The sequence below is a fragment of the Stegodyphus dumicola genome, chromosome 9 (genome assembly GCF_044657685.1).
Source record: "Stegodyphus dumicola isolate Sdum_Otavi_A_Nest chromosome 9, ASM4465768v1".
Lineage (NCBI taxonomy): Eukaryota > Metazoa > Arthropoda > Arachnida > Araneae > Eresidae > Stegodyphus > Stegodyphus dumicola.
The window spans coordinates 99,251,019-99,275,664 of NC_140776.1; the positions used below are offsets into that span (position 1 = coordinate 99,251,019).

Here is a 24,646-nt window from a genome sequence, read left to right on the forward strand (position 1 = left end):
ACAAAAAATAAAAGTACATTGCGCACAAAAAAAGAAAGAGACAGTTTTATATCTCCTGTTCTACTGGGCTTATTGACAAAATTCAAATTGCATTTTTCATGTTTTGACACGAAATTGGGATTTCTCTGAAATGACATGCAATTTTTTTCCATATTTCGATTCTGCAACTCTATGCCATATTAAATTTTGGTGCTAAGTTTACAGAGAAATTCAAAAATTTATGTTGGTGCATTTTTTCAGTTTGCTCCAAGAATTCACTTGGTGACCTTCTTAATTTTTGGCAACCTATTTTCCTTCAGCCTTTTTTCCATTGTATACAGGCGGATAGAAAGTCATCGTTCATTATTTCAAATAATTTCAACAAAGTGGCATAAACCACAATTGGCATTCTTATCGCTTATAACAAATATACCAAATATCAAAACTCAAAATTTTGGATATAAAACTCTAATTTTTTGCAGGTATGCTTAGAAATAAATCTTTAAGATGCTGGTAAAAATTTTAGAAATAAAAAATGTTTTTTTTAAAAAATATTTTAAAATACAAATTTTAAAAATAAATCATAAAAAATGGTCAAATTTTATTTGCAATGAATTGAATTTCTAATTCTATAAGAAGGAATCAGGTAAGTTTAATTAAAAAAAAAGAGATGGTAATAATAATATCAAATTCAATTAACATTGGGGAGCTAAAAGTTTGAAAGCTAAGTTTTTAAAAACTGCTCGTGCAACTTTTATAAAATTTGGCAGTTTGTCATACCTTGGGCTGTAGAATCGAAATATGAAAAAATATTGGCACGTCCTTTCAGAAAAAGTCCAATTTTGTGTCAAAATACCTATATTAGAACAATGCTATAGATAAATCTAATGTATATACTAAGTTGCGCTTTTGAGATGTGAAAAACACAATTTAAATTTCGTGAATCGGCACAGTAGAACGGGAGATATAAAACTGCACCCCTCCCCCCTTTTGTGTGTGTGTGTGTGTGCAGTGTACCTGCTGGAAGAAATAAATATGATATTTTATAAATCATAGTGAGTCAAAGAAGAATTCGGAATAGAATCATAGAATCAAATTGACATGGCTGTGTATTTTAATGTTTTGTCATATGGGATGACTGTGAGTTTTGCATTAAGAGTTTTGAGTAGGAAGGACATTCAAGTTTTTTTTATCATGAGAACAGTTACATCAGTTCTTAAAAAAAAAAAAAAAAAAAAAAAAAAAAAGGAGGCCACAAAAATATAATCAAAATGTAATTTTATTAACCTAGTGCGGACTCTAATTGCATTTTCTTAACAAGTTATTAAAAAAAATCCTAGAACTGAAGAATACATGAAACAATCTTTTTTATTTATATAACATGATTTATTAATTTAGCAGAAAAAAAGGATTTTTTCGTGGTGTTTCTAATCTGTTTTACCTTCAAACAGGCCAAAAGTCAAGATGTATTCCATGCAGCATCCAGAAATGTTTTGGATAGCTTTGTAAGTATTTTATAAATAAATAATTTTTTTTAGTATTATTATAGTTTTTTTTAACGTAGTTAAAATGTTACAGATATTGAATACATATAAAATTTAGTCACATCCCCATAGTTCCATACTGCTTGCCTGTTAACAAAGTATTTTATCTTTTTAATTTTCAGCATTATGACAATAATACTGATTTTAGTATTGTCGTGTTGTGAAGGTGTTAGAAGAAGTTTTCCTGCAAATTTTATTTGCCTCTTTCTTTTTGTAAGTATCAAATTTATATTTTTTTTTATTTTAGTGCAAAGTTTTTTCCTGTTTCAAAAAAATTATGCGTATACCAAATATAAATCTTGCAACAGAATTTATATAACAGGTCATTTGCTAATAAATAAAGATAAATGTACATTAACAACAATTGAGCTATGAATGGATAAATAAATAATTGCAGCATTATGGAATTCCATATATATATATATGTTATTTAAGAATGATGTATGGCTATAGAGATTAATTAGTGGGGATTAAGTGATATTCGTAACTGTACAAATATTGTAGAATTCTTGCTTAGTTTTAATTTTAATTTTTAAGCCTTATAAAGAGGTAGAACTTATGCTGATGAGAGTGAGAAATTATGTCCGTCATTATCAGTCAGCTAATTATGCTTCCTGTTGCCAAGCCACTTGTGGTCATGAACGTTATTTTCCTACTTCTTTTGTCTTAAAATTTCCTTATTTTCTGAAAAGATTTACAATTAACAAAAAATGAAAGGAAAATAATGAAGCCTAAACAAAGTTGGTAAATTAAATGAAAAATCTTAGAGTAACACCCTAAATTTCAATACAGGGAGTTAAATTCTATGTCATTGTAATTTACAGACATTGATAGTTTTCTGCCATAGCAAAAAATATATGGCAGAGCAACTTAAGTAATGGATTTAGATTATTCTGGATTGAGTGTATTGCCATTGGTAGGTGCTCACTGGCTGATTGTGGTGGTTCATACACTCTTTAATTTTTGAAAAATCCTGCAAGAAAAAAAATCTAAGCTGTTGTAAAGTCTTGTACCATTTTGATTGCATTATCAAACATTTAGTCAGTCACATTATTACACACTAATGTGTTTCATTACATTGTGACACTTGCTGAGCATTTATGTATGTTCTGCATTGTTCTATGTTCATAAAATATATCACTTTTTAATGTGGAAAAATTTTTAAGGTATCCTTTTTTAATGCATTGCGGAATTGCTGTGTCGGTATATTAAACACAACAAATAGGTTTTGCAGTGTATAATTATGATTGTCTAATAAGTTAAAATTTGCTTTTTCATAATAGTCATTTGTTTACTTGTTGAGTAAATAAAGTATTTGCAAAACTCGCATTAATGAATCAAAATTAGCAGTGCTGATATTTTTATTATTTAACGTTTTAGTTTTGTCATGTAAAGGACTTCATTATGTAACTAAACAATATGTTTTAAATCTAGTGATCATCTCAGTTTTGTAGAAAATTTTACAAGTCATTCTAGCCACATTATTAAAAATTAAACATTGTCATTCATATCAGTATATCATAATTTCCTTAACCTGTTTGTCAGTTCTTGAATTTCTTATAAGAGTAGTTATCAGGAGTGTTAATAAATTAAGCAGAAGAAAAATTGTTCATTCCATGTGTTCATTATGAATATTCTTTTTATGGACTAACAATGTACTTTTTGTGTGTGTGAAATCTCTTCCTCATAATTAATTACTTTTACAAAATTTACTACATTTTAAAATTCCCATATATTAGTACAAGAGTTGAAGGTGATGAATATCATGTGTAATATACCTGCTTTTTCTTTGCAGAAAGCTGTATTTAAATGCACCTTCAAGGAATAAATTATTTTAAAATATAGATAATGTTAGTGAATTAAACACCTTTTTCATGGTTTTTATGCACTGTAGAAAGTTGAATGTGTAATTATTAAATATTGATAGGCTTAAATAATAACATAGGAGAAGTATTTCAACTTTATAATAATATAAAGACCATTATCTTGGGTAACATATTTACTTAGATTTTATTGCATATAGTGCTGGCCAATAAAATTTTAACACCATTGAAGCAGTAGCTTATTGTGAAATTTACATAATAGGCATAAAATGATAGGAATGCAGTATAAGACATGAAAATGATTAGAAATGCAGTGTTTATGCAATAATGCCATCTAGAACCAATGTGAAAGAAAAGAGGAGGGCAGGTTTTCCATGCATCGTTTCTTCTTTATTTGACTGAAAGTATAAAATATGCCTTTGGTAAGAAGATGAAACATGTAGCAACACGTGTGTGAATTTAATCATGGGAGAATAATAATATGTATCATGATTGTGGATTACTGTACTGCCAAATTACTGCCCATGTTGGTCGAAATCCAACCACTGTCAGACAAATATAGAACCTGTAGTGATATGCAGGCTTACATCAGCTTTGATGCATAGTACAAGTATCTAGTGCTGGAAAGGATTGATATCTTGTGCAGATAGATAGTTTGTACACCCCCATGCAACATATTAATATAAGCTAATGAAAAAATATGGTGTGGTGTGACAAAAATTATCTGTGAATAGGAGACATTATCTAGATGGTAATGAAGCTACAGTGATATAATGAATGGTACACATGGATGCATGAATGGCATAACATTATCTTCTCATTCAAATTTTGTTTTTATATGCAACATCATGGTGGATAAGTATTCAGATTGGACATCATGGGGAGTTTTCTTTAGAATCTTAACTTTATTCATTGTCATTTGTATCCATACCAGAAGTTATACCATGACGTATGGTTGGATGCAAATCCTGCTTGTGTCTGGCATCCATATCTGTAACTCTGACAAGTGTTATATGTAGCAAAGTCTCTAATTGCTCTACATCTTAAAAGAAACTATGTGCCTGCTATGTTTGACAACTTACCAGCAGTGATATCTGCAATCATGGTTGTTTTAATCACCTGATCACTGTTGCAATTACACCATAATGTTCAGCATCAAATGCGCCTCTTCTACATATGGCATATTATGGTTCTGTCTTGGCCAATATATTAAACAGATCCTCCCATTATTGAACATCTCTGGCCTATAGTATCACTCATGGTTGTTCATCAAAGATAACTAAGAACTACATTATATGAATTTAATAAATTAGAGTTGCTTTCTTTGTAGTATCCCAAAATGCAATTCAAAGTTTCTTTCAATCCTGTACCTCATTGCATAACAGTGGTTTATTGTTGCTCATGATGGCTACATTTGTCACTGCTCACAGCATATTTTGTTTAACCAGTGTGTCTGAAATTTCTGGAAAATGAACTTGGTTGTTTTATTTTTTGTCCTTTCTTTTCTTGCAGTTTTAATGGCCAGCAGAGTATCTGATTTACGTTCAAGTATTTTTATTGTATTGTTTCACTTTTATTCAAATAAATGATCATATATCATTAAAATATGAATTTTAATCAGTTTTTATTATGATATATAATATTTATTTGATCTAGGTGATTATTATATTTAGCAAACATTTTAATCCCTTTTATATATATATTCTTATTTCAGACTTTCTTTGAGTCATTTTTATTGGGATCAGCAGCTAGGTATGTATACTTCTATTTAATGGTTTTTAATAAAGGAAATCTTAAATATATTGTCAGCTGAAGAATCTTTAGCTGCATAATAAAAATTTATGAATTATACTAATATTTCTTATTTTTTGGTTTTATTTGCAGCCGGTATGATACTGAAGCAGTTATGTTGGCTGTTGCTATTTGTGCTGTAAGTATTCAAAAGCATTCTCAAATATCTATTTATATAAACTGTTAATTTTTATTTTAAGCTGAATGTATCTTCAGAACATTCTCTACTTTTTATTGCATCTATGATATTTTTGTTCGAAAATCTATTTTAATACTTAAACATTTATATTGAAGAGTTAAAATTATTTATATTATTGTTATATTAAGATTATTTGAAACAGAGATTTTAAAATAAAAAGGGAAAATAAAGTACTTTTTGATTATTCATAACTTCATGAAAGGTTCTCAAATCAATGATGGAAAATATATGTTTGACAAACTTTACAGCTCATAAGTATTTGTTCTGTACTTACATACAGTATTTTATGAAAAAATAAATTATAGGAGAAAAAATTTTGTAGGCAATAACATTCAGGAAAATGACAACTGAATATAAAGTGAATAAAACTCTGTGCATGGTTTCGCTATCCTTGCATGTAAACTCAAAAATATGACAAAAGCATACCAGTTCTGCTGAATTTTGAAACCAGAGTCAGCTAATCTGAATTCCCCCCCTTTTTTGTTTGTGTGTGTGTGTTTAACTTAATTGCTTACTATGGAAGCATGTAAAAGGAGAAGCAGACATTCACACAATTTATAAAAAGTCTGATAAATACTTTAAGATATGCTAAATGTGACAAGGTGTACTTTTTATATTAGTATTGTGAACAAGTAATTTGATTATTTGTAATTTTTTTGTGAACTTCTCACAAACGTTTTGTATGCATTTCTAAGTTTTAAACTAAAAATGGAAACAGACCACGAAGTGGAATGAATAATTGTTATCTGAATATTTCATTTATTTTTCTTCATGAAAGAAAATTTGTAATCTAAAATGAATTTTTATATATAATAACTTTGATCGGAATATTACTAATATATTTTAGATTTGAAAAATAAACGTACTGTAATTGAATAATTCCAATAATCAATTCATATTAACATTGTGAATATGATTACACTTTTAAGAGATTTTAATTTTTAATTCTCTTCAGTGTTCTAGATTTTTGTATCACTTGTGTAAAATGTTCTCAGTTTAATCAAAATGGATTTGAGAAATAAATGACTTCAGATTTTAAATATAATATAAACACAGGTTCTAATAATTTATCTGTGGGACTATAAAAATGGTATATGATGGTGAATGACAAAAGAAAAGTCTTATTTAGATTTACTAATATATAAATTAGACATAAGAGCTGTAAATGTTCTTATATTATTCGAAACATGATACAAAATAAACCTTTTCAGTTTCGTTTTTGTAATGTTGCTTTACTTAAATCGGGCACTTCTTTTAAGTATTTTTCATTTGAAATCCATGAAAAGTAAGTTTATGCACTTTGAACTTGATTATTATCTAACAGATGGAAGAGAAATATGCTAATGCAAATTAAAATAGGCAAAAAGGCAACTTTAATTTGGCATGGATTTCAAATATACTGTCGCCGTTGTTTTATAATTGTTATTTTGTGTGTTTTATTGAAATTATAAATTGTTTGTTTCAGGTAATTTGCTTAGGACTTACTTTCTTTGCTTTCCAGACAAAGGTAAGGTATAAATAATTTCCAGTTACTGAAAACTGTAACCTTATTGCTTTTTATTATGCCATCTCTGCATGCAAAATAATCTCCTGCTAATGATCATTTACTTTGATCCAGTTTTTATGGCAGTAAAATTAAAGTAGCTGTCTAAATGACAAAATGGACAGTATGTAATATATCAGGGTTGGCCAAACTTCATGTCAGTAAGAGCCGCACGTTTGAATTCAGGAATGTTCGAGAGACACATCTAGATTTTCTAAAAAGCCACAAGTTCATATTTACATCATTATAAAAGTAGTGGAAGAGGTTTTAAATAGAAAGAAATCCCTGATAACATTGTAAAAATAGTCTAAACTAATTAATTACTTCTTTTTGGACACAGAATAGTTTTAGTTTGCCATATTTCATACATATATTTTATATACATGAGCTGCAAAAATTGCCTGCGAGAACCATATAAGGCTCGTGAGCCTCGCTTTGGCCAACTCTGTATTATATGTATAATGGGAATGATTTATGCATTTATTTGTGTGCGTTTCTACATAAATTGTGTTAAATAAAAGTTAAGAAAATAATTCATAAGTTCTATTGGTATTGTTCTTTTATCAGGACTGGATCCAGAAATATCTGTATGTATGCATGGATGGTTGTGTTCATGTATATGAGTATATGTAAGCATGAATGTATGTGTGTATATACATGTACACATATATACATACACACGTGCATACATTCATACATTTCTGTATCTGGTTCCGATAACAGAACAGTACTGTTCTCTCTTATGGAATTCTTAATATATTCTTTTATCAGGCATTTTTTTATTAAATTATATATTGTTAATTTATCGGTGTGACTTTCGTAGACGGTTGGTCAGATTTTTAGCAATATACTTTGGCGCAATTGTTGGCGTGGTTTTTACAATCATCAGCCATCTTGAAAAATGCTGTTTTTACGTATTTCATGCATAGTAAAGTATTCAAAACTTTAAAAAAATAAATAAATATCGTTAAAAATAATGAATTGATTTTTTGTTGAAAAGGTTGTTTTTTAAGATGGCAGGCAAATGTAAATAAATACATTTACTACGAGTATAAAATACTAAAGTAAGGTTAAATTATTACTTTCATATAGCACAGAAATAGAATCAAAACACTGCTATAAAAACATTGTGCCAATGTTTAATTGGATGAAAATATCGCGTGAATTGAATATTGAATTAAAAACCATTGTACCAACGTTTAAAAGAATTAAAATATTACTTAAATTCAAATACTTTAAAATAAGTAAATAAAAACTCTTTGTACACTAGAGCTAAAATGGCAGCAATAATGTTAGTTATTATTATTAATTAGTTTATTGCCGGTAAAAAAAGGAGGAATGTCTAATACGTTTTTTTACCGTTACAGTGGTTATTTCTTTCACCATGACACAATACCATATACGGTCGTCCTCAGAATCGGCTCTTCTAACGATCTTCATCTGTGGTCCACATTTCTCACACTTTATTGAAGAAGCAATTAGCAAGGTTTCCTCTGAAATCTAAGGAATTCAAAGAGACAAATAATAAAACTTTAAAATAGCACGGTAATGCACAAATATTCAGTAACCAATCAGGGAGCTGATTACAGCTCGTTAATGCCGAAATATTCTATAACCTTATCTTATATGTGCAATATCCAAAATGGTCCAAGAATCCACCTTCTGAGGGAGCTGATTACATCACACCTAAAATTAAAATTATTTAACTAATCATACATAATAAAATCATTTTTAAAAAATGCAAAATTAAATTGTATTTAAATATTTAACAGCCATAAATAATGTTTAAAACACTAGATTAAATTTATAGATATAAAACCACTTTATTTACACCATTACTTTTAAAGCAAGGTGATATCATCCACAACATAAATTATACAAAATATCATAAACAATAAAATTTTCATTTCAAATAAAAATGCAAAATTAAATTGATTTTCAATATTTAGAAGCTATAAATTAAACACGGAATTTATGCATAATAAAACGCATGATTTTTTAAATAAAATGACGACAAAGTATTGGTTACCATAAATAACTTCTCCAGCAATGGTTTACCATAAGTCATATCGCTCGCCAAAATAAATCTCAAACATCCGTGCAACCGTCTACCAAAGTAGCACCAATATATCTAGATAAAATTGGTGTGTTAACTTTTGTGATATGCCCACATTGCAAGAATGATTTCTTTTTTTTTAACTGAACAGCGCTATATTAAAAGGCATCAGGGGTACTTTTTTCAGTTGTGTTCCTATTTCCATCAGTTTCAAGATACTGCAAGACATTTATTATAAACCATCAATGATTATCAACATATAATATATACACTACGAAGTCTGAAATCCGAATGTGCAATATCCAAAATGGTCCAAGAATCCACCTTCTGAGTTCAGAATGATTTAAAAATCTACCTTCCGAGTCCAGAATGATCTAAAATCCACCGTTCAGAAGACCACCAGTAAAAGTTGCTGGTGATGTACCGAATGACCAGGAACTTTTTTTTTTTTTTTTGTAAGAAATTTTTTTATGCTTTTGTAATATTTTTGTATAACAGAACATATGGAGAATCCCAATTGTTAATTTCACTTAGGCTCTTATGCCAACCTAGTGAATCATTATTTATTATTTTTTTGCTTTCATCACTGCATAATTATCAACACATTGCAGCATGAAAATTGACTGATGCAGCAATGTTAATTTCACTTAGGCACTTATGCCAACCTAGTGAATCATTATTTATTATTTTTTTGCTTTCATTACTGCATAATTTTCAACACATTGCAGCATGAAAATTGACTGATGCAGCAATGTCTAAACTTTTTTTTAAAAAATATTAGTGACTGAATAACACAAAGCATGGTAACCATTTATGTTAGCATGATGTTTGCCGATTGTTGCGTATTGCTAGACTTCAGCTAACTCTGCCGTAAAGTGTTGAGTGTATCGACAAGGAGAAATTTATTAGATTGTAAATTATACTTATAGGCCAAAAGGTTACATTTACTGCTGCTTAAATTGAGAATAACTGCATTTTTATTAAGCCCAGGATGGGTGCCTGAGATGTTGCAGCTGTACTGAAATTTAGAGAAGGCAAAATTTTTAGGATTTAGAGAAGCACCAATCACCAAAATTAAAGAACGGCAAAATCATTACAATACAATATAGGGAAGGCTCTGGGAAGAAGAATTTAAAGGTAGCAAAATTTTTAGAATTCAGAAAGATGCTTCACAGCAGAATTTTGAATCTGCAGAGACTGCCTGGCAGCAAAATGTCTGGTGCTGGTCCTGGATAAGCCTTGAGTGTAATTTATTTGGGACTCAGATAAGCTTTAGGTATGTGTGGGGAAATAGTAGTAAGTATAATAAATAGCTAAACTAATATAATTCAGGCTTAAGTTCATCAACATGTAATAGAAGCAAGAAAAAATATAGCAGAACATGTCTTTAGTTGTCAATCTCATAATACACCACCAACAGTATATAGCGGACACTAGCTCACGGTTATGATGATAGCTGCAAATTTGAAGGTTTTCAGATATTGCAAACAAAAAGCAAAATTTTCCAATTAGTGGAATTTCTGAAGGGGGAAGTGGTAATAAATGAAGATGATATTACAGAAGGATTCTATTGTGATAAAAGTGCCCTACAAAACAGACACCAATTAGTAGTTTTGTTTTCTTTAATCAGCACCAAGAGCTGGTAAGTGGAATGGGTGATACTCCCCTTCCCTCCCTTTTCTTTATAAACACAGGAAGTGCTGATTTATTAGTGGAGAGCAAAAGAGGGCTTCTCTCGCGACTTTCCAGTTCTGAACGAACAAACTGCAATAATTCGTCAACATTAAAAAAAGATGATGAATCCATTTTACGATTGAATTCTAAGGTTATATCAGACGGCAGAGTTTTCATTATGGCTGAAATCAACATATAACTGTATTTATCTGGTGTGACTTCTAATGATTTCAAGCTGCGTATTTGAGTTTTTGTAGTGTCACAAAGTTTGCGAAGTTTTAAAGTGTCACTGGATTTGGTTACTGGGGTAAGATTCAGGAGTTTTTGCATGTGTGAGTTTATAATATCTTTCCTGCCAAACCTGTTTTTAAGTACTTAACAATTCTGGTGAATGGTAAAATTGTATGGTTTTAAATCTAGAAAGTATCACTACTGATAATGAAGAAAGTGAGAAAGAAGTTGTTGAATTTGAAAAATGTCACTCCACAATTTAGGCAAAATTCTCAATGTGGCAATTACACAACTTGAATGATAGAGTTTTGTAACTGAACATGAAATTATATCTGTCTTTATAATTAAAGGGAAAGTATTAGGACTGAAAGCAAAAGAAATTAATTAAACAGCTTACATTTTGACAATGACCACAATAGTTTGCTCTCTACAATGATAAATGAAGATCATTATTTGGACTTTTAGCATACCAACATAGGAATGCTACAGCTTCACAGCTCTCATGTGACCTGAATGCTGCCACTGGAATCTGAGTTTCATGGTCTACAGTAACCTGAAGGTTTCATGAGTATGACAGACCTACTCTTTTTGTCCCACTCTCTGCAGTAAATAAGAAAGAATATTTAGCACAGTCTGTACAGCATTCTCTGTGGACCTGAGTCCAGTGGAATACTGTATTTTTACAGGTGAGTCAAGATTCAGCCTGGACTGTGATTCTCAGCATACCTCTATATGGAGAGAGGCTGGAACATGATTCATCCCTCCCTCATCAGAAAAAAGGATAATTAGGGTGTTGGTGGTGTAATGGTTTGGGAGTCATTATATTGGATGGCTGCATATCACTGTATTTGAGAAAAGTTCCCTGAATGGCTGGCTATAAGATATAGAAAGGAGATCTTATAACCCTGTGTTTGACTTTTCAAGGGTGCAGTTGGTCCTTGATTCCTGTTAATGGACGACCACGCTCGTCCACAGGTGGTTGACGATTACATGCAAAGTAAGGATATTTGCTGCATGGACCTGATTTCTTCTGTCTTTAACTATATGAAGCATGTCTGAGACTTGCATGGGTGCAATTTCATCTCACTGGCACCCTCTGAAAACTTTTGCTGCGGGAGTGGGATCAACTGTCACAAGGACTCCTCGACTGCCTCCTACCCAGTAGTAGACAATCATGCTGGATGACTTGTCTGCATGTAAGAAAGACCATATTCCATATTAGACTTATTTTCAGTTTAATATCACAACGTGGATTTTGGACATCCCTGCACTATTTACTGATAATCATGTGTAAAGTCACTTTTGAATAGTGCATCTCTTTTTCTCTTGCAAATGTATACTCATGCCAAATTTCATTAAAATCTGATGATTAGTTCTTCAGAAATTTGACATAATCTGCAAATTTTACATATTTAATATACCATGTATAAACATTATTAATTTGTTTTAATTATCAAGAATTAATCTGAAAGTGATGAAAGAATCAAAATATAATAAAATAAAATCATCTGATTTTTATATTAAGTATATAGTTCTAATTTTGGTATTATGAATATGTACAATATTTCAAATATGCACCCCTGTCACAGATGGTCATCTAAATTAGTTGTGAATTATTATCACCGTCATCTCGGATTACATAAATTTCACAGAAAAGTATAAGAATCAAATGTTTTTAAATTTTTTATAATTTGATATATTTATTATCCTTGTTTTGGTGTATTCAAGTACGAAATCATTCATAGTTTGGTTTTGAACATTTTCAATATATCATTTCTGTAAAGACAGTTACAGTAGTGTCTTTAATAGCATATGGATTTGCTTGTAAGTCAGCAGCTTTTGCTACTTTGATATAATGAATGCTTCTAATGAATTTAAAATATTATAAAATTTATTTATGCAAGGCTATGTACTTATTTTACATCATTTTAATTTCTGTGTTTCTAGATTCAAATAATTTATTGTACATTTGCAACATTTTAATATTTGTTATATTTTAAACATTTTTGGTATCTTTACATAATTGCTGTTATGTTATTAAAGATTGATTTTACTACCTGTTCTGGTTTCTTGATGGTTTCCATACTGATCTTAATATGCTTTGGATTTGTTGCAATGCTCTTTCCTTCAAAGGTAAGCAAGCGCTCTAATATTTTTTTCTAACCTTCTATGCCTGAAATATATTAATTCTTAACCTTGCTAAATTATTTAAAAAAATTAATGATAAAATAAATACATTAGTAAAATGTTCCTCATGTAAGTCGTAGAAAATATTTTGCTTATGTTTAAAAAGTACATAAAATAAAAAATTTAGTTGCAACTTTTCTTTAGTTACAGCTTAGGCAGTTTTAAATATGCAGCTTAATTGCAAATTAGTGCATAATTACAAATTAGTGTAAAAGAATAAAATATTTATGAGAGATCCAAATTAAGATTTAAATACAGAAAGGAAGAAACATTATACATACATATTTTATCATTAGTTTCATGTTTTGTTCCTTGAAAGCTGCATTTTTATTCCCATTCTTTGGCTTACTCAACAAGTCATGTTCTCTGATAACATTACTTACTTTTTATGTCAAATTTATTGTGTGTAATTTAGATCTAAGGCTTTGAAAATTAGGTAAAATTAAGCAAACATATAAATAAATAAGCAGTATTTGAATGGTACAGATTTTAAATAAAACTTTATTGATTTTTAAAGGAAATCTGCTTTTCAGTCGGAAAAAAAAAACATTCAGCAGAAGAAAGCTAACACCCGAACATACTGAAGTTCAAAAGAGACCTTTCCTAGATTTACACTGCTGACCATCAAAAATTCAATATGAAAAAAAAAAGAGATATAAAAGCCAAATTTATTTTGCAGATTGCATATATTATCAATGTTAAGTGATTCAAAATATAGCCTTCTTTTAGGTGACGAAGATAAGAAAATCAGTAATGAGTGTTATCTCTATGCTTGTCAATAACTACTGCTACATGTCACAGCATTGAGTGAAAGAGGCTTTCAGTGCCTTGTTGAAGAATAACACCTCGTGCTGCTTCCATGAATTGCCAAAGTTAATCTTGTGCAATCCATAGGTGTGGCGTGCTGGGCTAGGCATTCTCCTAGCATATTGACCTGACATTTTCAGTGGGTGATAGATCTGGAGAACAGGCAGGCCAGAGTAACAATGCAGAGTATGATGGGATAAGAAGAAAGCTTAAACATTGAGGGCAATGTGAGGTCACACACTGCCCTGTTGAAATGAGGCCACAGACTGCAAAACCTCAGAGATATAACATTGGCTGGTAATTGTACCAATAATGCATACTAGGGGGTGTGAGAGTGGAATCCAATACCACCCCACAAGATGCCATGTGCGGGATCAATATGACGAAGCATAACACAGCAGTCGAGCAACTTCTCTCTACAGTGTCTCTATCTGTGGAGAAGAGCTAATCTGGTCATCATGGTACTGCTGGCAACAGCATGTTTCATCGGGAAGTACGTTATGCTATTTTGATGTCCAATGCAAACATTTGTGGTATAAGGTTAAGCAAAGCAGTGGATGCCTAATGGACAGTTCATTGTACCGTAAAGAACATCAGGTTGTTCATGCAGACACTGAGTTGTTGTGTTAGAGATTGCATTCATTGTGAGGTGGCTGTAGATGTGGCATTCTGCTCCATCACTGCTATTTTAACGCAGAAAGGTGTTTTTCTATAAGGTAGACTGAAGCTGTGTACACAAAAAAATCTCATGAGAGAACAATTCACATTATTCAAAAAGGCAGGCTTTCTACCCTTTATCAGTGATCACGATTATGAGGAGTGCTGCAGTCGCCAGTGATCAAGATCTCAGTGATTAGGATTGTGAGGAGTGCTGCAGTCACCTACAGTGTGCATGTGCAGTAAAAATTGTAATCATTTGTATATTCCATTGCGGTATACTCATGATGTAAGGTATATGCTGTGTGGATGCTTCCTTCATAGTGTTGCAGCTTGGATAGCCAGCAATTTGTTAAAAATTCTGAACCAACAATGCATTAATAGTGGTATTGGGTATGTAATCATACTTATATATATATATATATATATATATATGTAGGTGGTACTGTGGTAGTGGGAATATAAAAAGGGGTTATTTGTTGTTCTGCTTTTCCTTCATTGTATACTTGAGTGATACTGAAGCATTTTTTAATAGATATAAAATTTAGTTACATAGGGTGAATGCTTTTCAGTGTTTATATAAGGGAATGAAGTGGAAATCATTGTTAGATCGAAGGCAGGACAATCCTAAGTTCACAAAATGTAAAAATTTTGTATATCCCACACACAAAAAATGTAAAAAAATTAATTTAACCAGATGTGTGCTATTATTCTATGATAGCTTCTTTAAAAATAAGGAATTTTGTATTATTTTATGCGGTATGTTAGTAATAAAGATACCTAATTCATTTCATAGAAAAACTGCTTTTTTTAATTAATGATAATTTATCAACCCTAAAAAAAAGACTTGCTGGGATATGTAATGTGATCAGGCTCAAATAGTTATTTTATTGGCTTAGATCCTTTTCTTTCAACATTTGAAATCTGTGAGAATTATTCTAAGTCTGATGGCATCACACTAGGGATTAATGCAAGTTAAAAATTTGGAAACATTTTGTGTCTAGAAATGTTCAAATTAGATAGTGAAAATCATTAACAATTACTGACAGCACAACTGATAAAGAAGTAAAGCAGTGAATAATATCTTATGTAAAGGAGCGTAGTAACGATTTTACTATAATATTTTTAAATGTTATCATGAAGGATACAAAATCTGTCTTAATGTAAAACTCTTGCTTGAAAATCTGACGTTTCCAAGCATTTGTAAATTTGGATTTTTACTAGTAATATTCAGAAATCATTAATGCCATTAGTAAATTATTGAATGAAGTTATATGAGTGGTTTTTCATTGTGAAAATATACAAAGTTTTAAATATGAACATATAATTTTATACAGTTCAAATTCTGTGTAAAAAAAAAAAAAAAAAAAGTCGTGTATTTTATCTAAATATGAATCTAATATTTAAGACACAATAACATGCCGAATAAATACTAATTCAGAAGTCAAACAACAAAATTCAGCGTTATATTCACAAAATTTTCACAGGAATAGTTTCGATGGTTTTACCAAACCACCATCCTCAGCTGCAAAACCGCAAAATATTGCGATTTTGACTTCTGAATTAGTATGAATCTAATAGTTTGATTTGAATACCTCTGTAATATTTTTTTTTTTTTTGTGGGGGGGGGGTTAAAAAAAGTTTTGAAGTTTTGAATGCTCGTGAAAATATTTCATTTTATTAGTAAATTCAGGTTATTGATCTCATTTTTTATATCTTTTTATTGTTATAACTAAGAAGTGCTAGATATAAATTAAAATCATTCTCATTATTTAAAATCGAAGTATCTTATTTTTTTAAAGTTAAATGAGTTATTGAATGTAAGAAACGCTGAAAATAAGTGTAATTTCTAAATTTTATGTTTTGTGTCTTAATAACTCTTATGCATTTCTAGTTTATAATTAGTGTCTGTTTTTAGCTTATGCAGTTAATATATGCTTCTGTAGGAGCCCTGATCTTCTCAATGGTAAGTAATAGTTTAATATTTATTTTTTTGCAATGGTGTCATCAAAAGCATTAAGACCTAGAAAACCATGACAATGTCGTCATTATTTCTTCTTCTTTTCCCCTCTTTCTTACCATTTCAGAATTGCTATTAAATCATTTCATTTTAAGAATGATTAGAAGTTTGAATGCTTATAAAAAAATATCAGGACTCTGAGAATTTCACATTGAAAAACGATATTATTGCATAAATTTAATAATTGACATAATAATTATATTTTTCTATGACTTTTTTTACATTTTTAAAGAATTCTTTTGACTGTGTTGCAAAGTTTGCTTACTACATTTTTGCCATTTTTATTTGATGTGAAATTGTTTGCCAGCTAAAAGATAATATAACCCGAACTGGTGATAATCTTGTGTGGTGGAGCAATATTTGGACTCAGGTAATTGATTAAGAATTTCTTTATGAGGCTACTGTAGAAGCATTTGTTGTAGTATGTGATTTAGCATTATTCCAAGTTCTGGTGATAAATGCAGGTTACTTGTGGTTAAAATCTAAGTGAGTTTACTGTATTTATTCAATTGCAAACCAATCTTTTGTAGATTAAAAAAAAGTCCATTGGATTAGTATAAGTATCATTAATTTGATAGTCGTGACTGATTTATTTATTTTCTTTCTTTGTTTTCTAATATTAGCTTATAATCAAATAAATATAGTATGAAAGATGATAATGGTTGTCTGCATAAATAGTTTGGTTATTTTCTAACAGTTAAAAATAAGCTTTCTTATCCATGACCCACCATATACAAGACTTAAAAACTTTCTTTGGATGCAAGATGAAATTCTGGTTTTTCTGTAACATTTGGCTTCAGTTTTGTGCTAAATCACTACATTCTTCAAGGGATATTAATATAAAATTTTTTTCCTCTAGTTACAATACGTCTTAAAAGTGTTTCCACTTTGTTTCTAGTAAAGAAGTCCAAGTCAGTGCTTGTTGCTAAAATTTCAGGCTGGAGTTCATGTGTAACCCGAGCATTTGCTCAAAAAAGCCTTTCTATTAATTTCAAATGATATATTACTGTTCACTCTGCACTTTTCTCTCTCTATTACCAATTTCTGTGCTTGTCCTCAAAATTAAATTAACTACTTCAGAATTTTCTTAAACCACATTTGATATTGACGTTTACCAATAGCACCTGGGTGTACTGAAGAAATCTTGAGTTTGATTTCTGCACCATTTCTGTGTAACTAAAACTCATACAGTATGTTGTGCAGAATGTGCAGGTTATCTAATAGCATCATTTAATAAAATATTTATTATTGGAGTTCAGAAAGAATGAGTATAGGATTGAAATTTTAAAAACAATTCAATTAAGAATTATTTTACAATATTTTTTCCTTAAATTTTAGAAAATCAAAATCCTTCATTGCATTTGCAAGGAAAAGGTGAGCCCATTAAAATAAACAAAAACTAAATACTTTAGAGTGCGTGAATCATAAAATATGTACAGAAATAAAGTTGGTATTATTTTTAGACCACCCTCTGAAAAAACTGTTGGTAAAGCAAACTGATGTAATCTGACGTACACTTTTTTGCAAAAAATTCAAAGCACCAAGAAGGACTTTTGTGATTCTGACGAAATTTTGTGTGCAAAAACATCTTGATCGAACATGCAAACGATCTGCGCAAATCACAAAGTATAAAACCAATAACAGAGGCAGTGTTTTTTTTTTTTTTTTTTTTTTTTTGGGTTGCTGTCATTGTAATTCCATAAAGAAGAAACTAAAGATGCCATTATGATGATATCGAAGGCCTTACAGATAACTAAACGATTTCGCACATGGTCACATTGTAGGGTTGCGTGAAGCTGGATGGTCATACTGAGCAATAGGCCACCACCTGCAGCATACAGACACTGCTGTGCAAAGATTTTGGCAGCAATGGTTGCTACAAGGAAATTGCCGATGAAATGAAGGCTCTGGAAAGCCAAGGAGCGCAAATGCAAGGCAAGATAGGATGATTGTTCACCAGGCTCGAACTGCCCCCAATAGTATCATTGTTGACTATTCAACACACAATAGCCACGTCTATACCTCTTGTGGTACCGTCCACCATCTCACGGTGCTTGTATGAGGTGGTATTATGCTTCAGAGGCCTTTAAGACGTTTGCCTTTGAACCCACAACTTCGGCAGAGCCGTCTGGAGTGGGGTCACAACCGATCATCGGGGCTGCCATGAGACTGGCATCGTATAAACACTATACGATTAATCATGTGATGAACACTATACGATGTATCATGTCTGTATACGATGATGGTCATTCACTTCACTCTTGAAACAGATGACCTCCATGTTTGTGTCTGGAGAGGACAGGGCAAGCAGTTCCAATCAGCCTTTGTTTTACAAAGGCATACAGCCATAACCCCTGTGTGATGGTTTGGGGTGCTATTTCTTATGACAGCAGGTCATCTTTAGTCATCCTCCATACATCTTTAACAGCTCAACGATATGTTGATACCATCCTGCGGCTGGTTGCATTACCCTGCATAGCACATCATCCTGGGGCCATTTTCCAACAAGATAATGCCAGGCCACATACCACTCGCATATCTTTGGACTGTCTCCATGCGGTTGATACTCTTCCTTGGCCAGCAAGGTCGAACATGTCTGGGACATGGTAGGCTGCCAGATTCGGGCATCATAAAATATCACACATCTGGAGCGAAAACTGGTGAATGCGTGGGAGAATGTGTCGCAGGGTGACATTAGGAACTTCTACAACTCCTTGCCTTTGACGAATTCAAGCATGCATTGTTACCAGGGGCGGCTCGACCGACTACTAATTTGAACACTCAATGGGTGATTGTGAGCTATGAACAGGTATTATGACCTTGATGTTTTAATCATTTTATTATCTGTGTATGAGCTATACACATATTCAATTTCATCAATAACAACCGCTTCCTTCATGGTGCTTTGATTTTTTTGCAAAAGAGTGTATATTGTATCATGAAAAAAAAAGAGAGTCTAAACTAGCATACACATTTAATTAGTGGGATATTGTACAAAATGTAAACAAATTATTAGGATTACTTAGTTAATTTCATTAATTGCTGATAGCATGAAAATAATGATAAATGATTATCAGTCATGATATATGTCAAAATGTTTTACAAATTCAGTAACTATAAATGCATATATGTGTAAAAAAAGTATGGTGATGATTTTTTATTTTCACTATATATTCAATTATCATTGTAGTTGCCTTGAACTAAAAAGCATCAGCTTTGTATAACAACTTTATTGATATTATAAAACATAAAATATTTAAGAGAAAAGTTGCCTGCAGCACAGTGTGGCTAAGAATGCTATTCTACTGAAACATAAACATGAACAACTGTTGCCATTCACACAAGCTCATAAGTAAAATAAAGCATGTTGCCAGTAACAAGATTATTGTAAAAATCACAACATAAAATTAAACAGTGAGAAAATAAATAAGGCAAAGAAAAAAAAAGAAATGCAAATATTAAATATACTTCCAACATTAACTCTCACCCTTGCCATTGCATTAACAATAGATCATTCCCGATGCAATGGCAGTGGTAAAAGTTTTAGTGCAGGTCTTTTAAAAATAAACATTAACAGTTTTTACTGTAACAACTCTAACATTGCCATCCTTTCCAGGATGGATTTCAACAATGCGACCTAATGGCCAAACACCAGAAGGCATGTTGTCCTCCTTAATTAATACAATATCACCTACAGACAAATTTGGAAGTTGTTCCTTCCATTTGTATCTTTGTTGTAAGAAATTTAAATTCTCCTTATAATATCTCTTCCAAAAGCCTTGTTTCATTTGCTGTAATAATTCACATTGTTTTAATAAAGTGGGTTTAGGAATATTAGAAAAATCATGTTCTGGGATGCTAATAATAAGATCAAGCCATCTAAATTAGGTTTAGCATTGAATGCTAAGTCAGAATTTTGCAGCTAACCTCCCACCTGTAAAACAACCATCATCATCTAAAAAAGGAAAAAGTGAGCTTAAAACACTTTTAGGACTTAAAGATGAATTATTTTTTAGGTCTTTTATATCTTTATGGAAGTACACAAACTGTGTCCATTTAATGATCGATTTCATAGCTTCTGGCCTCAATTTCATAGCTTCTGGCCTTTCATTAGATGAAGGTACTACTGCAGAATTTTTTTAACCTATTATCTTCAGAACCAAACACCTGTTCTTTGGACCTAGAAATAAATCTTAAGCAAAAAGAAATTACATTAACTATTTCAGATAAAAAAGAACAGTTCTGAAATAAATTATGCAGAGTGTTATTAGTCAAATAAGCTGTTGTACAAAAATTTGATTTTGTCCTTTGTTCAGTTAAGACAGTTGCACCACTACTGGTCTCACTACTGATAGAATATTGTAGAGGCCACTTTTAACTGTCAAACGCTAAGAATGATTGCTCATGCCACCATAGGGATATGTTCGGTAGAAGTTTAGGATCGATTCCTCTAGAAGGAAGATCGGCAAGATTCTGTTTCGACGAAATATAGCTCCACTGTTGATAGGGAATAACATCTAATATTTCTGAAGTCCTGTTTGCCACAGAAAGCTTCCACTTTTGAGGATGAGCTGCTAATCAGCAGAGAACCACCTTAGAGTCAGTCCAAGCATGGAAGGAAATTTTAGTACTGGAGAGGACCTTACGGACAGCTTTGATTAGTCTGGCAAGGAGCAATGCACCTGGGAGTTCTAGTCTAGGTATGGACACTTGTTTAATGGGTGCAACTTTAATTTTAGCAACCACCAAATTGACTTCATTTCTGTCGTGAGATGTTGGTTGAACACAGTAGGTGCCAGCAGAGTAATCAGATTGATGCATCACAAAAACCATGCAGATAGATGTGGTTAGATGTAGTTTGAAGCCACCTCAAAATTTTAACATTGCTGAGAACCTGAAGATCTTCTTGAAATCTTTGCAACTTTAGGCAGTGGGGCATCGCAGTTAAGTTTTAAAAACCACAACTGCTGATAAAACATTTTCAACTTGGATTTACATGGCGATAGCAAGCCAAGAGGATCAAAGATTTTAGAAGATTGAAAAATGAACCTTCTTTTAGTAATTTCGGTCCTGAAATCCATAGAAATGTTAAATAAAAATAGGTCTTCTGTAGAGTTCCAAAAGAGCCCTAAAATTTTAGCGCAATCATCTGAGTGAACTTCCAGGTCACTTTCTTTCTGGTTATGAATAGATAAATTTTTGAGAAGCTTAGAGCAGTTTGATCTCCATTTTCTTAAATTGAATCCACGTTTCTCTAATAAGTGGGAAAGCTTAGAGCATAGGTCAACTGTTTGATCCAGATAAACAATCATCTACATAGAAATCATTTTTAAGAATGGTAGATACATAAGAATGATCCTGTTCTGCATCCAAAGCAATTTGCCACAAACAGTGTGTCGCTAAAAATGATGTAGATGCGGTTTCATAAGTAACTCTACATAATTTATATGTCTGGATTTTTGAATTAAGATTCTCTTCAAACAATTCTTTGTAAATGTTGATCCTCATTATCTACTAAAAGCTTGTGGTACATTTTTTTCTATGTCAGCAGAAAAAACTATTTTATGCATACGAAAATTGAGCAATATTGAAAATATATCTCGTTGTAGTGTTGCACCTATCCCTAAAACAGAGTTCAAAGAAACTGAATTTTTAGGCTGGCATGATCCGTCAAATACTACATGAAGTTTAGTCATAGAGCTACTTGGTTTAACAACAGCATGATGCGGTAGATAACATACTTGATTATTTTCTTCAGTCTGTACAGCTGGAGCCAAATGATTTAAAGTTTAGTATTCTTGCATGAACTCCTTGTATTTCCTACCAAGTTCTTTATCTAAATCAAATTTTCTTTCCATGGATAGAAGATGGGAAATATCCAAAGGTCTGGAGTCACCTAACTCTTCAGCTTTACTGAAAATCGGCAGTCGGACAACAAATCTGCCATTTTCGTGTACTCTATAGTTTTCCTTAAAATGCTTCTCACAAAACTCTTCTTCAACTGTTGACTTCTGATTTCAGAACATTAATTCTTCTAAAAGTTAATTTTTGAAGAATATATGCTTGTATTAAAACACCATTTTTTTTCAACTCATTTCGGAAACATCTTTACGTTTAAATAACCACGAGTCAAAGCTGCTTCAGAATCACCAAGTCCCTTTACGCAAATATGCGCATTTTGTCTGTGTATATTTAATAGTGGAATAAATGATTCACTGATGAAAGAAGTTTTACTTCCACTGATGAAAAGAGCGATACATTCATGACCTTGACCACCAGAATCATAAATTATTACTGCCACTGTTGGTAAAAATGAAGTACTCTGACCCTGAATAGAAAAACTCGAAATATTATTTTTTTCATCTGAGTTACAAATTTGTTCATCACGCGAAGATGAATTTGGCACCACTACTTTATTTTAATAGCTTCATGCAGTAAAGTATGGTGTTTTGCTTTACAAATAGAACACAAATTCTGCGATAAACAAAATTTTACTTGATTTCGGAAACAATTGAAGCGTAATAAATTCTTCCTGATGATATCTTTCCAAGCCGCAATATCTGCACCTTTAAATTTGTAACACTTTAATAAAGTATGAGAATCATTGCAGTGCTGACATTTTAGAACGGAATGTTTATTATTATGTGAAACATTCTTCTAAACAGAGCACTGATTTTTATGCGATACTCGCTTTTCAGTATTATGAGTGTTTCACATTTCGAGTGAAACACATCTTGAGTTTAAGAATTCCAAAATACAATCTAAGGTAGGAAATTCTTCTTCATCAATTTTATGTGACTATAAATGGCACATTTCCGGATCAACCTTTTTTAACAAAAAATAAATTAGCCAAACATCTCTAGACAAAGCGTTTTTGCCAAGAGGTTTTAATCCATTGACAACTTCATCAGATGTATCAGATAGTTTTTTTTAGATTGACAGAATCAGAGATAGTAATTCTGGGTTGCTCAAGAAATGTTCTGACAAGCAACATGACAGTTTGATTTTGTCTATCATAACGATTCATCAGTTTGTCCCAAGCCTCCTCGTATGTAGCTTCAGAAATTGGATGTGCTTAATAATAGCAGCTAATTCGTCCGTTAAGTCCTATGAAATATTGGAATTTCTGAATTTTCACTAATGACTGATTGGTATGAACTGTCACCATCTACAGATCTTTAAAATTAAGCCAGTTTGTATATTTACCATTAAAACTTGGAATGTTTAAACAAGGAAGTTTAAAGCTAGCCTCAACTTTAGTGGGATTTGAAATCAAAACATTTTTGGTCATTAACGTTTCAATGGCAGATTGATACATTACTTTCGTTTAAAAAAATTTAGCTTTACATTCAACAATTTCATAAGCTTCTTCGGGTAAAGCGGCATCATATTGATTAAATTCTTTAAATATTTGTTCAATTCTTTCTAATCGCGCTTTTAATTCTGTTAGACTTAACTGATTACTTAAACTATTGTGAAGCCACGTTAGGGAAGATTTCATTTGTCCTCTTAATCTTTTAAGATCAGCTTCACTTAATTCTGTCATTATTACCATAAATAATGATTAATAAGCACAAAAAACTTCAACAAGATACTTAAGCAGCAAAAAATATTTCCACTTATCTTTCTAAGGTCATGCAGATGATTTGCAGTACTAGTACTTAAAAGTAAAGTTTGTCAAATACAGTTCTAAAGCATATAATTACAACATATTAAATATTATTAAGTGCCTCACCTGGGGAACCAAATATTTGCCTTGAACTAAAAAGCATCAGCTTTGTATAACAACTTTATTAATATTCTAAAATGTGAAATATTTAAGAGAAAAATTGCCTGCAGCACAGTGCGGCTAAGAACGCTATTCTACTGAAACATAAACATGAACAACTGTTTCCATTCACACAAACTCATAAGTAAAATAAAGCATGTTGCCAGTAACAAGATTATTGTAAAAATCGCAGCATAAAATTAAACAGTGAGAAAATAAATATGGCAAAGAAAAAAAGAAATGTGAATATTAAATATACATCCAACACAGTGTTTTTGTTTTCTTGGATATTGCAGGAGAATCATCATTGTTTGAATTAAGTGATGTGAAACATTAAAATTTTGTAGTTTATTAAGAACTCATTTAA

The 24,646-nt window shown here is 31.3% G+C and overlaps 1 protein-coding gene and 1 long non-coding RNA gene across 2 annotated transcripts in view; one reads left to right on the forward strand and one right to left on the reverse strand.

Moving 5' to 3' along the window:
• Positions 1-24,646, forward strand: part of LOC118193746 (protein lifeguard 1-like) — a 56,504-nt gene that overhangs the window by 15,171 nt on the left and 16,687 nt on the right. Inside the window, exons 4-10 of the mRNA XM_035364875.2 lie at positions 1,431-1,484; positions 1,646-1,736; positions 5,061-5,098; positions 5,231-5,276; positions 6,802-6,843; positions 12,884-12,973; positions 16,410-16,457. Coding sequence (XP_035220766.2) covers positions 1,431-1,484; positions 1,646-1,736; positions 5,061-5,098; positions 5,231-5,276; positions 6,802-6,843; positions 12,884-12,973; positions 16,410-16,457 — 409 coding nt within the window. The remainder of the gene's footprint in view (positions 1-1,430; positions 1,485-1,645; positions 1,737-5,060; positions 5,099-5,230; positions 5,277-6,801; positions 6,844-12,883; positions 12,974-16,409; positions 16,458-24,646) is intronic.
• On the reverse strand, positions 8,176-24,579 carry LOC118193748 (uncharacterized). Its single transcript, XR_004758986.2, has 3 exons — positions 24,247-24,579; positions 8,496-8,565; positions 8,176-8,379 (listed from the first exon to the last, which is right to left on the reverse strand). It is a non-coding gene; the product is annotated as an uncharacterized LOC118193748 (long non-coding RNA).